This window comes from Borostomias antarcticus, assembly GCF_949987555.1.
Source record: "Borostomias antarcticus genome assembly, chromosome: 3".
NCBI lineage: Eukaryota > Metazoa > Chordata > Actinopteri > Stomiiformes > Stomiidae > Borostomias > Borostomias antarcticus.
The window spans coordinates 19,005,426-19,020,425 of record NC_140236.1 but is presented as its reverse complement, the minus strand read 5'-3'; the positions used below and the strand labels follow the sequence as shown (position 1 = coordinate 19,020,425).

Here is a 15,000-nt window from a genome sequence, read left to right as displayed (position 1 = left end):
CTACTACTACTACTACCGCTACTACTATTACTACTACTACTAATACTACTACTGCTACTACTACTACTACTACTATTACTACTACTACTACTACTACTCAGGGCTCTAAGGTGCTACCATTTTACTCGCATTTGCGACTAAAAATAGTTTTGTGCGATCAGAAAAAAACATTTAGGAGCACACTGTGCGAGTACTGTTTTCAACTATTTCACTCGCATTTTTTGCCTAAAATAAATCCATGCAAATTGGATCAAACTAGTCAAAGTTTCGCGCACCTGCAACCTGCAACGCGCAGAACGTGTCCCACGACTGCAACCTGCAACGCGCAGAACTCTTGTGATGACGCGCGATGACAGCTCAGCTGCCCTCACTCCAAAACGACTGTGCAGACACCGAATGCCCCTGCCAGTAACGTTAACAAAATGAAGCCCATTCAATTTATTTTGCCAGGCAAAGTGGAACCAAGGAAAGAGAGGAATTCGGTGAGGCCCGGGGGAGTCAAATCAACTGTCACTCAAAAATCTATTGATTCGATTAGATTCAACATTGCACCGTAGCCTACCAGTAACTGGATCCACATCAGAACGCAATGAAATGCCGACATCGTAAAAATCGTTTTCCTGAAATGCGTGTCATAACGATCCAATGACATGTTCCTTTGCATCTACATTAAACTAAGCTTTTCCACGGATTTTAATTTTTTTTTATGATTATTTGCGAAGATATTGGGCTTTCTTCCCACGTTTCTTCACGGCACCAGCAGCTATTTCATATCCCTGCCTAAGTTCGCAAAGCATTGTGTGTATTTTCATCTACCCCTCGGTTTCAAGTCAGCATCTGAAAACCCTCGTTTTGGAGGACTGTTTGAACGTCCACTAGCCGTCGATATGCTCCCTAGCCCTAGAAGCTAAAAGGAATGGGACACACTACCCTACGCGTGAACACGTAAAATGTAGGGGTAGGGCCAAGGGCTAGGGCTAAGGGGGGGGTATTGGGATTGGGCCATAGTATTCATTAGAACCAATGAATATGATGCAGTGTGTGGGAATAGTATGGTCTTCATTAGGACCAATGCACATGATGAAGTGTGGGAATAGTAAAGTCTTCATTAGGACCAATGCACTTGATGAAGTGTGTGGGAATAGTAGGCTTTATGTTACGGCTCGCATGCCCTCGCCTCCACAACCGCCTCCCTCTCTCCCCTCTGGGCCCGCTGCGCGCTCGGGGCGTCCTACGCGCTCTACCGAACGTCGCATCGGCCCAGGCATGCAACGCTCTGACTCTCCGGAGTTTCCCCCCACTACCGGGCGTTCCCCGTCTCCGGCCAGCTCCGCGGACTCGGCAGTCTCCTCCCACTCCAGTGACGAAGAGTCGGATCCCGACATGCCCAGCGCATCGGCCCGTGCGCAACGACAAGAACGGCGCGCTCGTCTCCGACGATGATGCGGGCGCGGCCCTACTCACCGGTTTCCAATTCATCATCACCACACCTGTCCCTCCTTCTGCAATCACCTTCAACCCCTACAAGAACCTGGTCTACACTCCACTCATCGCCAGATCTTACCATAACATATGTGGTAAAGTATAGCCTAGCCTACGACATTACTTACCTGTATTTTTGTAGTGCTTTTTCTCGTTTCCTGCTCGTGATTACCATCACTCACCCTGCCTCTCCTCCTCGTCTCTCCAGTTTCCCGGACCCCCTCTGCTGAGTGTACCAGCTAGCAGAGCCCTCACCCTGCTCCACCTCCCGATCCCTCCGGCTCCCTTGAGCCAAGGACATTTATTATTATTTAGTGGCAGTTTAGTGGCTCCTATTATTTCTATCCTATTATATTTTTTGGCATCCTCTTTTGTGGCTCCCCCTTTGTGTTATCTTATTAAATCGCCCCTCCGGGCTTTACCGTCCCTTGCCTCCTCCTTTCCTGTTGCGCCTGGGTCCCTAACCAAACCATCACAGTAAGATCTGGCCTGTTTGGACCCAGCCAACATGGAGGAGAGACCTGCACCTCCCGGACTACTCCAAGCCCTCCAACAGACCCAAGCTGAGCAACTGCAGCAGGTATCCGCCCAACAGCAAGCCCAGGACGAGCGACTGAGGGGCCTCGCTACTCTTGTCTGCACCCTGTCCGACCAGGTCACCGCGCTCAGTGCCCGCCTGGCTCCGTTCCTGAACCCCACCGCTCCACCAAACCGGGAGCCCCATCTCGCCTCCCCGGCCCCCTACGACGGGACGTTCACCCTCTGCCGGGAGTTCCTCATGCAGTGTGAGTACGTGTTTGATCTCCAGCCAAGTATGTACTCCACTGCGTCTGCTCGTATAGCCTACATCGCCAACCTCACCACGGGACGGGCTCGCCGTTGGGTCATGGCGGGTCGCGAGGGCCCAGCTGCTTACATGCAGGACTACACTGCCTTAGTGACAGAATTCAGGACCGTGTTTGCCCACGACGTCCATGGACAGGACGCGGACGCTGCTCTCTCCGCCCTCACCCAGGGTTCCAGCTCAGTAGCGGACTACGCCACGGAGTTCCGCATCCTCGCTGCCCGTTGCTCCTGGAACGAGTCTGCACTGTACAGCGCCTTCCGACGGGGCCTGGGGGACGCCATGAAGGACAGCCTGTCTGGAAGAGACAGACCAGCGACCCTGAACCAACTCGTCTTCCTCTCCATAGCCATAGACGAGCGCGACCGGGAACGCAGGCGCGAGCGGGCGCACCAACACCACAGCGCACCCAGACCGTCTCCACCTCCCTCTACCGGTCTCTCTCGGCCTGTTCCGGCCTCCCTCGCCCCCCCAAACACCGCTGGAGAGGAATCCATGCAACTGGGCCGGACCCGACTGACCCCTGCAGAGCGTGAGCACCGGAGTCTGAACGGACTGTGCATATACTGCGCTAGCCCAGCGCACGCCGTCGACTCCTGTCCCTCTGCGCCTCCCAGGGCGGCAAAAAGAGTAGGCTCACTCGCCAGGGGGTACCGGGTAAGCCGGCTCATCCATCCCCAATCCCGGACCCGTGCCGCCAGGTTCACTGTCACCCTCGCCTGGCAGGGGCACACGCTCTCCGTCCCTGCCCTCATCGACTCCGGTGCCGACGAGAACTTCGTGGACGTCCAGTTCGCCCACAAAGCGGCGCTCCCTCTCTCCCCTCTGGAGAGGCCCCTCTTGGCTTTCGCCCTGGATGGCCATCCCATGGGCCCCATCACGCACCGGACCCTGCCCCTCACCCTCACGGTCTCGGGAAACCACGTGGAGGACGTCTGCCCCTTCGTCATCCACTCTCCCGACGCTCCATTCATCCTAGGGAGGCCCTGGCTGGAACTCCACACCCCTCATGTCTGCTGGAGCTCGGGGCACATCCTCAGCTGGAGCACCACCTGCCACGCCCGCTGCCTCCGAGCTGCTCAGTCCACTCGGGTTGACCGGCCCCGTCCCGCTCCTCCGGACCTCTCCACGGTCCCTTCGATGTACCACGACCTCGGAGAGGCCTTCAGTAAGGAGCGCGCCCGCACACTCCCCCCTCATCGACCCTACGACTGCGCCATCGAGCTCCACCCTGGCGCCCCTCTCCCAGCCAGTCGTCTCTACAACCTCTCCCTCCCAGAGAAAGCAGCCATGGACACCTACATCTCCGAGTGCTTGGCCGAGGGTCTCCTCCGACCATCTCGATCCCAGGTGGCAGCGGGGTTCTTCTTTGTAAAGAAGAAGGGAGGAGATCTGAGGCCGTGCATCGACTACAGGCTGCTCAACAACATCACGGTGAAGAACAAATACCCACTCCCCCTCATGAGCTCCAACTTTGAACCCCTCATCAGTGCCACCATCTTCACCAAGTTGGACCTCAGAAACGCTTATCACCTGGTGCGTATCCGTGAGGGGGACGAATGGAAGACCGCCTTCAAGACCTCCCATGGCCACTACGAGTACCTCGTCATGCCCTTCGGCCTCACCAACGCCCCCGCCGTCTTCCAGGCCCTTATGAACGACGTGCTCAGGGACATGCTGGACGTGTTTGTGGTCCTCTACCTGGACGACATCCTTGTATTCTCCAGGAGCGCTGAGGAGCACGTCCAACACGTCCGCATGGTCATCCAGCGTCTCCGGGAGAACCGCCTGTACATTAAGGCGGAGAAGTGCACCTTTCACTCCTCGTCAGTGGAGTTCCTGGGGCTCATTGTGGAGGGAGGCCTGACGCGACCCGACCCCCGCAAAATCAAGACCGTGGTCGAATGGCCTCAACCCACTACCCGGAGGCAACTCCAGAGCTTCCTTGGCTTCGCTAACTTTTACCGCCGTTTCATACGGGACTACAGCCGGGTAGCAGCTCCCCTCACCCACCTCACCTCATCCCTGCGTCCGTTCGTCTGGACACCGGCTGCCAGCGCCGCCTTTTCCGCGCTCAAGGAGCACTTCACCACCGCTCCGGTCCTTCTCCATCCTGACCCCTCCAGGCAGTTTGTGGTCGAGGTGGACGCATCGGACACAGGCATCGGTGCTGTTCTGTCCCAGCGGTCAGTGGAGGACCAGAAGTTGCACCCCTGTGCCTTCCTCTCCCGCCGGTTCACCCCAGCTGAGGTCAATTACGACATCGGGAACAGGGAGTTGTTGGCGGTGGTGGGGGCCTTGGAGGAGTGGCGCTACTGGCTTGAGGGCGCGGAACACACCACCCTCGTCTGGTCGGACCACAAGAACCTGACCTTCATCCGGGCGGCCAAGCGCCTCAACTCTTGCCAGGCGCGGTGGTCACAGTTCCTCGGGAGGTTCGATTTTACCCTCACCTTCCGGCCCAGCTCCCGCAACGCCAAGGCCGACGCGCTGTCCCGCCTCCACGCGCCCGAGGCGCCCCCCGCAGAGCCTGAGACCATCCTGCCGGCCTCACGTGTCATAGGGGTGATTACCATGAACATCGAGGCAGTGGTGAGGCAGGCCCAACGCGCCCATCCCAGTCCGGCCAACGTCCCTCCTCGCCGGCTCTTCGTGCCCGACTCGGTCCGGTCCCGGGTGCTCCAGTGGGGCCATGCCAGCCGGTTTGCGTGCCATCCCGGGGTTCACCGCACCCTTTCCTTCCTGAGCCGAAGGTTCTGGTGGCCCTCCATGAGGTCCGACGTCCGGGAGTTTGTTGTCGCCTGTCCCGTCTGCTCCCACAGCAAGGCGTCCCACCAGCCCCCGGCTGGCCTCCTGCGTCCTCTCCCGGTCCCCAGCCGTCCCTGGTCCCACATCGCCCTGGACTTCATCACCGGTCTTCCCCCCTCCAGGGGCAACACGGTCATCCTCACCGTGGTGGACCGGTTCTCCAAGGCGGTCCACCTGGTGGCACTCCCCAAGCTCCCGTCCTCTGCGGAGACCGCCGAGCTCCTCGTCCAGCACGTCTACCGGCTCCACGGCCTCCCCAGGGACATTGTCTCGGACCGTGGGCCTCAATTCACCTCCCAGGTCTGGAGGGCCTTCTGCAGGGAGATAGGCGCCACCATCAGCCTCTCCTCTGGCTACCACCCGCAGACCAACGGCCAGGCCGAACGGGCCAACCAGAGCCTGGAGTCCGCTCTCCGCTGTGTGTCGGCTCTCCACCCCACCTCCTGGAGCAAGGACCTGCCCTGGGTCGAATACTCCCTCAATGCCCAGACCAGCGCTGCCACTGGCAGGTCTCCGTTCGAGTCATCCCTCGGGTACCAGCCCCCGCTGTTCTCTCTCCAGGAGTCGGAGGCCTCCGTCCCCTCCGTCCAGGCCCACCTCCGCCGCTGTCGCCGTGTCTGGAGGGAGGTCCGCAGGGCCCTGCTCCGCTCCAACGAGCGCTCCTGCCGCTGGGCCAACCGCCGCCGCACTCCTGCTCCGGCGTACCGGCCCGGTCAACGAGTCTACCTCTCCACCGCTGACCTTCCGCTCCAGGTCCCCTCCAGGAAGCTGGCTCCGCGCTTCGTTGGGCCCTTCGAGATCAACCGTGTCCTGAACCCAGCTGCGGTACGCCTTAAGCTCCCTGCTTCCATGCGGGTACACCCTGTGTTCCACGTGTCCAAGGTCAAACCTGTCTCCTCGAGTCCCCTCATGCCTTCTGCCCCAGCTCCTCCGCCTCCCCAGATGGTCGACGGGCATCCCCAGTGGACGGTTCGGCGGCTGCTGAAGGTGTGCCGCCGGGGTCGGGGATTCCAATACCTCGCGGATTGGGAGGGGTACGGCCCCGAGGAGTGCAGCTGGATCTCCAGGCAGCTCATCATGGACCCGTCTCTCCTCCGGGACTTCTACCGGGCCCATCCTGACGCCCCCGGTCGGTCGCCAGGTGGCTCCCCTCGGGGGGGGGGGTCCTGTTACGGCTCGCATGCCCTCGCCTCCACAACCGCCTCCCTCTCTCCCCTCTGGGCCCGCTCCGCGCTCGGGGCGTCCTACGCGCTCTACCGCACGTCGCATCGGCCCAGGCATGCAACGCTCTGACTCTCCGGAGTTTCCCCCCACTACCGGGCGTTCCCCGTCTCCGGCCAGCTCCGCGGACTCGGCAGTCTCCTCCCACTCCGGTGACGAAGAGTCGGATCCCGACATGCCCAGCACATCGGCCCGTGCGCAACGACAAGAACGGCGCGCTCGTCTCCGACGATGACGCGGGCGCGGCCCTACTCACCGGTTTCCAATTCATCATCACCACACCTGTCCCTCGTTCTGCAATCACCTTCAACCCCTACAAGAACCTGGTCTACACTCCACTCATCGCCAGATCTTACCATAACATATGTGGTAAAGTATAGCCTAGCCTACGACATTACTTACCTGTATTTTTGTAGTGCTTTTTCTCGTTTCCTGCTCGTGATTACCATCACTCACCCTGCCTCTCCTCCTCGTCTCTCCAGTTTCCCGGACCCCCTCTGCTGAGTGTACCAGCTAGCAGAGCCCTCACCCTGCTCCACCTCCCGATCCCTCCGGCTCCCTTGAGCCAAGGACATTTATTATTATTTAGTGGCAGTTTGAGTGGCTCCTATTATTTCTATCCTATTATATTTTTTGGCATCCTCTTTTGTGGCTCCCCCTTTGTGTTATCTTATTAAATCGCCCCTCCGGGCTTTACCGTCCCTTGCCTCCTCCTTTCCTGTTGCACCTGGGTCCCTAACCAAACCATCACACTATAGTCTTCATTAGGACCAATGCACATGATGAAGTGTGTGGGAATAGTAGGCTATAGTCTTCAATAGGACCAATGCACATGATGAAGTGTGTGGGAATAGTATAGTCTTCATTAGGACCGATGCACATGATGAAGTGTGTGGGAATAGTATAGTCTTCATTAGGACCGATGCACATGATGAAGTGTGTGGGAATAGTATAGTAGAAGAGGATGAGAGCTCCTATGGTGAGCAGGTTATTGTTTATTGTTGTTGGCAGTAGGCCTAATGTGTGTGTTGCTAATAAAAATCTGTTATTTAAAAATTTCCGTTGCGCTTCTTAATTTCTTTCTGTGCTCCTAAATTTTTTCATTTAGGAGCACATGTGCTCCTAGTGAAAAATGTTAGCTTATGTTAGCCTGTACTACTGCTGCTACTTCTACTACTACTACTACTACTACTACTACTACTACCACTACCACTACCACCACCACTACTTCTACTACTACTACTACTACTACTACTACTATGACTACTACTACTACTACTACTATGACTACTACTACTACTACATCATTCACAACAGACTTCACATGTGCTCTGAATAAAAGTCCCCTGACTCGGGTCAGGTTTGTGCCAGTCACACTCTGCCACTCTCCTCCTCCTCTCCTCCTCCTCTCCTCCTCTCTCTCCTCCTCTCTCCCCTCCTCTCTCCCCTCCTCTCCTCTCTCCCCTCCTCCTCCTCTCTCCTCCTCCTCCTCTCTCCCCTCCTCTCTTCATATAAACCCCCTGCCTACGGGAGGGAAACCCAGATCCCTATTCTTCCATATAAACAAACCTGTTCCTCTTCCCTTCACCCCTCCCCCTCTCTCCCTGACCCTCTCCCTCTTTCTTTCTCTCTCCCTCTCTTTCTCATGGTCCCACTCCCTCCTCCTCTCACTCCATCTCCTTCCCTCCCACCCCTCTCATTCTCTTGTCCTCTTCCCCTTGCTCTCCCTCTTTATTGCGTTCTCTCTCTCTCTCTCTCTCTTTGGTTCTGGTAGGTGGGTCTTATCGCTTCATTGTTGTAGAACCCACAGAGTTCCGGAGTCTCTCTAACAGCAGCTCAGGAAAACACACAACTCCCAAATCCCCCCCTCAGGCACCAGCCTGCGCCTGTTCCTCACCTGCCCTCACACACACACACACACACACACACACACACAAACACACACATACACACACACACGCACACACACATACACACATACACACACACACACACAAACTTGCACACACAAACACACACATGCAGACACAAACACACACACAAGCACACATACATGCATGCTCTCACACTCACACACACACACACACACACACACACACACACACACACACACACACACACACACACACACAATAACACACACTTCTGAGGAGAGGAGTGTTCAGAAGTCAGGCCAGCGGAGTATTTGAGCTCCTGTCTCTTTCATGTGAGCTGCACAGCTCTGCCTTTCACCCAGGATTGAGAACAACAACACTACAGTCTATTATCCCTTACACTACTACCCCCTTACACTACTACCCCGTTCACTACTACCCCCTTACACTACTACCCCCGTTCACTACTACCCCCTTACACTACTACCCCCGTTCACTACTACCCCCTTACACTTTTACCCCCGTTCACTACTACCCCCATTCACTACTACCACTGTTCACTACTACCCCCGTTCACTACTACCTCCTTACACTACTACCCCTGTTCACTACTACCCCCTTACACTACTACCCCCGTTCACTACTACCCCTTACACTATTACCCCCGTTCACTACTACCCCCTTACACTACTACCCCCGTTCACTACTACCCCCTTACACTATTACCCCCGTTCACTACTACCCCCATTCACTACTACCCCTGTTCACTACTACCCCCGTTCACTACTACCCCCTTACACTACTACCCCCATTCACTACTACCCCCTTACACTATTACCTCCGTTCACTACTACCCCCGTTCACTACTATCCCCTTTCACTACTACCCCCTTTCACTACTACCCCCTCACACTACTACCTCCTTACACTACTACCCCCGTTCACTACTACCCCTTACACTACTACCCCCGTTCTCTACTACCCCTGTTCTAGGGCTGCTCGATTATGGCAAAAATCATAATCACGATTATTTTGATTGATATTGAGATTACGATTATTTAACACGATTATTCATTTAAAAAAAAAATTAATCAAAAGTTTTTACATTTTCTTAACATATCAAATTATACATTGACTTTGATAACAATTAATTTATTACATGTTGACAGAGGCTTTTCTTTTTAACAATGTTCTTTGGATTAGATGCATTTCTCCCATGGGAGACAAGTTGTGAACCTTGACCTTGATAAATAAATAAATAAAAGTGCCAAAACTGATAAATAAGGAAGCTTCAAAGCACCGCCACCACCACAGAAGAAGACTACCTCGGAAAAATAATTTCACTAGGACAGAACGCGTCTAAATAAGTTATTTAATGGTAGCGCCGAGGCTTCAAAACCCAGCATTTGTTAAAATAGACCCCTTTGCTTAGGTAAGTGAAGTTTCATGTTTATCTGACACTTGTAAATATGAGCGTCTCTCCTAACTAGGACAACACCGATTTATTTTGATGGCAAAGTGAATGGACCGGCAAAGGACTGTTGTCTGGCATGAGCGAGCGGAGTGCGACAACGGGACTGAGAAGGGCTACTTTGAGGGGCAGCTACGACTGCCTAGCAAATTTTACACACCTGTCAACTTGGTCCAAATATGTCTCCGCGAACCCATAGTGTTTCCACACCACTAACGTTGTTTTAGCTCTCTTGTCCACCAGCGTCTTTCTGCTGCCATAATCTTCTTCTTGTCGTGTTTTGTTCGAGAGGAGCATGCGTGCGCCTCGCTTGACAACTCGTATAGCTTTGAACTAAAGTGTTTGTTTTGGGGCTTTGGGGGGTGGGGGAGTGGTCAAGCACAGTATAGCTCTGCAGTGTAGGGTGCACTTGATTTGTGCAAAATCGTTTTATGGCGATTATTTTGTTTTAATGATCGTTGACAGCCCAAATCTTAATCTAGATTAAAATCCGATTAATCGAGCAGCCCTACCCTGTTCACTACTACCCCCATTCACTACTACCCCCGTTCACTACTACCCCCTTACACTATTACCCCCTTACACTACTACCCCCGTTCACTACTACCCCCTTACACTATTACCCCCTTACACTACTACCCCCTTTCACTACTACCCCCTTTCAGTGGTGCTGACTGATGACGGAGACAAACACCAGTGCCTCCCCTCCTCTTTTCTCTCCTGTCCTCTCCTCCTCTCCCTCCCCTCCTCCTCCCCCCTCTCCTCCTCCTGCTCCTCTGCTCTTATGGGTCCATCTACCCTGGTGTGGCCCTGCAGGGTCACCCTCGGGGCGGGGTCTCCCTAGAAACAGCGTGTTGTCATGGAGACAGACACCCAGGTGGACCTGAGATCTGGACTAACACGGCAGTGAAGGTTTAGTGGTTGATTCAATGATATTGACAAACATTTACAGCCAGCGCATCATGGCAGTAAACGTTCAGGTCTAAATGTCAAGGACACCGTTAAGTCCGAGACTAGAGGGCATATTCTCCCCTGACTGCACAGTGAGCCTAGTCCAGAACCCACACACCCGTTCAGCACTAAGATGAAGATTTCACTGGGACAACAGCCCATGCTGTCCTATTATAATGTCTTCATGGTGTCCTATTATGAGTCCTTATGATGTCCTATTATAAGTCCTCATGCTGTCCTATTATAAGTCCTCATGGTGTCTTATTATAAGTCATCATGGTGTCCAATGAAAACCTGCTTGTTCCCACTATGGAACCTAAGCCCAGACCTCAGGCCTGGAACCTCAGCTCTGTCTCCAGGGGTCTGGTGTTGCCATGGACGGAGCCAGGCTGGGCTGGCCTGATTCAGGGTGCTTGCCAGCATCAATAACAGTGGAACAATCGTTTTCTGTTTGAGATCCCAAGGGGAACACTGAGCACAGTACCCCCATTAATACTCACTGAGCACAGTGCCCCCATTAATACTCACTGAGCACAGTGCCGCCATTAATACTCACTGAGCACAGTGCCCCCATTAATACTCACTGAGCACAGTGCCCCCATTAATATTTACTCTGGCCCTCATTTTTCAATGGAGCACAGATCTGATCAAAAGTGATGGTGCGACAGGGTCCTCGTCAGAACTATCCCACATTCGTCTGCCGGCAATCCCATCATACGAATGATCGGCCGTTGATAAATGTGGCGGATGAAAACAATCGCCATTTAAATATCATGCCCCTTCATATTCGGGCCTTGCCCCTGTAGTTTACGCCATTGGAGATAGAAGTTTCTCCGACTCTCGTCCAATAACAACTCTTCCTCTCCATGGAAATATCCCGGAAAGCAATCTCACATTTTACAATTTTATTTGAAATGGTAGTTCATACAAGTAAATTCTCACAATCAGACAGCTTGTGAGCTGGGCAGCTTCCTTGTTTAATTGTGTAGTCTATCCAAGAACCATGTCTGATAGGAAGCACCACGTGAACCTGGGCATCAGCACCGGCTCCATCAGCACCGGCCCATCAGCACCGGCCCATCAGCACCGGACATCAGCACCTCCATCAGCACCGGACATTTTCTCCGTCTCCTCACCCTCCTTTCAAGGAGCTCTTCGTCCGTATACTCTGGCTCAAAACGATATGGACGTCCGTCATATTCTAATTCATTTTCTAGATCCTCTAAATCTGACAAATATTCAGCCCTATTGCACACAATATTCTAGGCACCAACAATCCGATCGTAGAGTAGAGAATGTGAGCCGCGAGTGTAGCCTACAGACGGAGAATAGCCAGTCTGCGCGCTGGCCTGTGCGCATGCGTGCTGGAGCAAGTGGGGAAAGGCGTTTAAAGATCATATTACAGAGGCTAAAGACCACGTATTTGAAAACCACAACAAGGCCTCGCTTTGGGGAATCACAACTGTCGATTCATAAAATCAGATTGATGAAAACAACCGTTTAGCGGCCGAAAATAGATTTTTAGAAACTGTATTCTCGGTGCCCCGACCACCGCCATTACATGGATATACTGGCTTGCGCTGGATTTTAAATTTCTTTTACATGCCTCCGAACTACACCAAAGTGATCTCTTGAGTCAAACATCTTATAATATGTCGTAAATAAGGTCCAGGTTGTCAAAAACGAGCATTGTCCTTTAAAGTTAAAAGTGGATAAAAACAGTAGGACTCACTTCATCTGATATTTGTTGTGCTCAGAGCAACCATCTGCATGTTTCATGAACATTATGGAATGAAATCATGTTTTGGAGGCAAAAAAGGTCAATATTTTCAGATCCATCAGGTGTTCTAATAATTTTGGCCACCACTGTATATATATATATATCGTCTTTTATAATGTATATATTTTGGAAGGGGAGGGTTAGAGGGAGGGTTTCACGGCCTTTGTGTACAATTTTTAAAAATAAAATGTACAAAATAAAACATCATAATAAAAAAAAGGAAATGACCGTACGCCCAGTTTTCTGTTGTACGGTCGCTTACTAAATGAGGCCCATGAAACCCTCCCTCTGTGTGTGTGTGTGAGAGTGTGTGTGTGTCAGGGCCGTAGTCACCATATACATTGAGGGGGACAAGTCCCCCCAAATGTTCAGATATGCCCAAAATTTCCCCCCCAATATATAACTGATATTTTAACAAAAAAACACAAAAAATATGTTTTTTCATTGCTATTTTACATTAGACAATCACATACCACCATCCAAAATGATGCAATCATCATAATTATAACTAAACATAACAAAAATATTAAGGCTAGGCTATTTATTCTTCATGCTTTGTAATGCTGTTTTATTACTATGTAGTTACAACTAGCCTACAGGACACTAGCGGGCATCTTAGGCTCCGTCGCCATTGTTGTACCACAGGACGCTTGACGTTTGAGACTGAAAACAGCTGTGCCTGAGTGAACTGTCCACTCATTTATTTTCATATTTACAGGTTAGTAAGCAGTAGCTTGTATTACATCTAGACTCATTATATGTATATGTCTATAAGTGGTTTGTAATTCTTGTTTACTTTAGCGGTCAAGCAAGGAATGGTAAAGTTAGCTAGCTAGCTACTACACGTTAGCTGCTTTTAGCTATGAGAAGATGTCCATTGCAGTGGTGCACGTGAGTATTCAAGTTACGCTCCCGACAAACTGTATAACTTGACAAACTAATGTATGGAAGCTCCCCTGTCACATTATCTTACTATCCAAACTCCCACTGCTTGTTTTCTTAATTATTTGTTCTTTAGAAGCCACAGTAGCTAGCTATGAGTTGCCGGTTAGACCTAGCTAGCTAGTTGTCATATGGTTCTGTAGTTTATTTAGAGTGTACCTAAAAGCTTGCTTGTTTCGGCCTAAATATTGCCCTCTTATTCGCTCACTGTCAAATTATTGGCCTTTGTTGACGTGTTAAAAAACATCAGTAGCTTAGGCTACTGTAGTTTTCCTGTATGTTTTTACATATAAAAATGCCACTGCTCAGCGCCCTTCTGGTGCTGTAAAACCTCCCATTAGGGCATGCTTTGAAAGTGCACCCCCCAAAAAATTGTGCGCGCTGCGCGCGTTTCGTTGGTCCTGGCTTACCCGGTTCTAGGACCCACCAGACGCCACTGGTTATCAAAGGTTTTGACTTGTCATTAAAAATAAAACTTGAACGCTGTTGTGTTTTGCGCTGTGCTCAGAGGGTGGGAGATATATTAGACCAGTGAGATGTCCAGGCCCTCTGCCCTGGTGTGTGGCAGCTGTTAAGTGTCAGAGGGGAAGCCTCGTTCAGAGTGCATGATTGCCATCTCTGAGGGATCTCTATTAGATAATGGTCAGCTGGCTCTTTTTAGCAACTGCAGTCATTTCAGCTTCCACTGGCACATTTCCCCCCAGATTTTTCTTTTTCAGAACTGACATTTTTTAAGGGCTCATGTCCCGCAGTACGTTGTATTGAATAGTTTTCACAGTAGATGGAAATGTGGTCTTTGGCACATTGAGTTGTTTGTCAGGGTGTTACCTGTATTTTCATTAAAATAGACTGGGCACGACACTGGATGCTATTTAATATTGATTATTATGTATTAAAGTCCCGTCTCGTTTACCATGATTTGTGTATGACTACTTCTTTGCCATCCTCTTTCATAACCAAATGTGGTCTGATTATTAAATTGCTATGGCTTCTTGATTTTGATCTCAAAGTGCGCCAAATTGATGTATTTAAATTAACAATGTTAAACATTTTCTCACAGGGGGGCATGCCCCCGGACCCCCTAGAGGGTTGGAGGTCCACCCGCCATAGCTAGGATTTGGTCCCCCCCAATGTTGACTCCATGGCTACAGCCCTGGTGTGTGTGACATGTGTGTGGCATACATGCAGCATGTGTGTTGACCTGCTGACCTCTTCCTCAGCTTATGAGCCCTCATTAACAGCCTGGTTGAGCTGATGCCAGCGCTGGACTCACGAAGACCTCCAGTGGGTCCAACAGCTTAACAGGCAGGTTAGGGAGAGGGCCACAGGCACCTATATAACCTATTGTCTGTGGCCCCCAGGGGTCATGACCTCCAACCAGCTTTATAGAGGGTCATTACACACTTAAGAGTGTTACATTAGTCAAACCAGCTTTATAGAGGGTCGTTACACACTTAAGAGTGTTACATTAGTCAACTGCTGATCGACCAATCAGGGAGGAACTGGGCACGGGAGTTGCCAGGTGTGAAGATTCTAACCCCCTCGGACTACAGAGGTTCTCATACTGTATGCTCTCTCTACTGTATCTCTGTCTGACTTACCCCTTTCTCTCTCCCTCCCCCTTTCTC

The 15,000-nt window shown here is 51.8% G+C and overlaps 1 protein-coding gene across 3 annotated transcripts in view; it reads right to left on the bottom strand.

Annotated features, from left to right (window-relative positions):
- lamb2 (laminin, beta 2 (laminin S)) overlaps positions 1-15,000 on the bottom strand; it is a 130,493-nt gene that overhangs the window by 114,398 nt on the left and 1,095 nt on the right. The window contains exon 1 of one of the 3 annotated variants that reach the window (XM_084461803.1): positions 9,860-9,966. The exons of the other annotated variants lie outside the window; for them this stretch is intronic. Coding sequence (XP_084317929.1) covers positions 9,860-9,896 — 37 coding nt within the window. The 5' untranslated portion in view covers positions 9,897-9,966. Of the gene's footprint in view, positions 1-9,859; positions 9,967-15,000 lie in introns of those variants that run through there. 3 annotated transcript variants of the gene reach the window in all.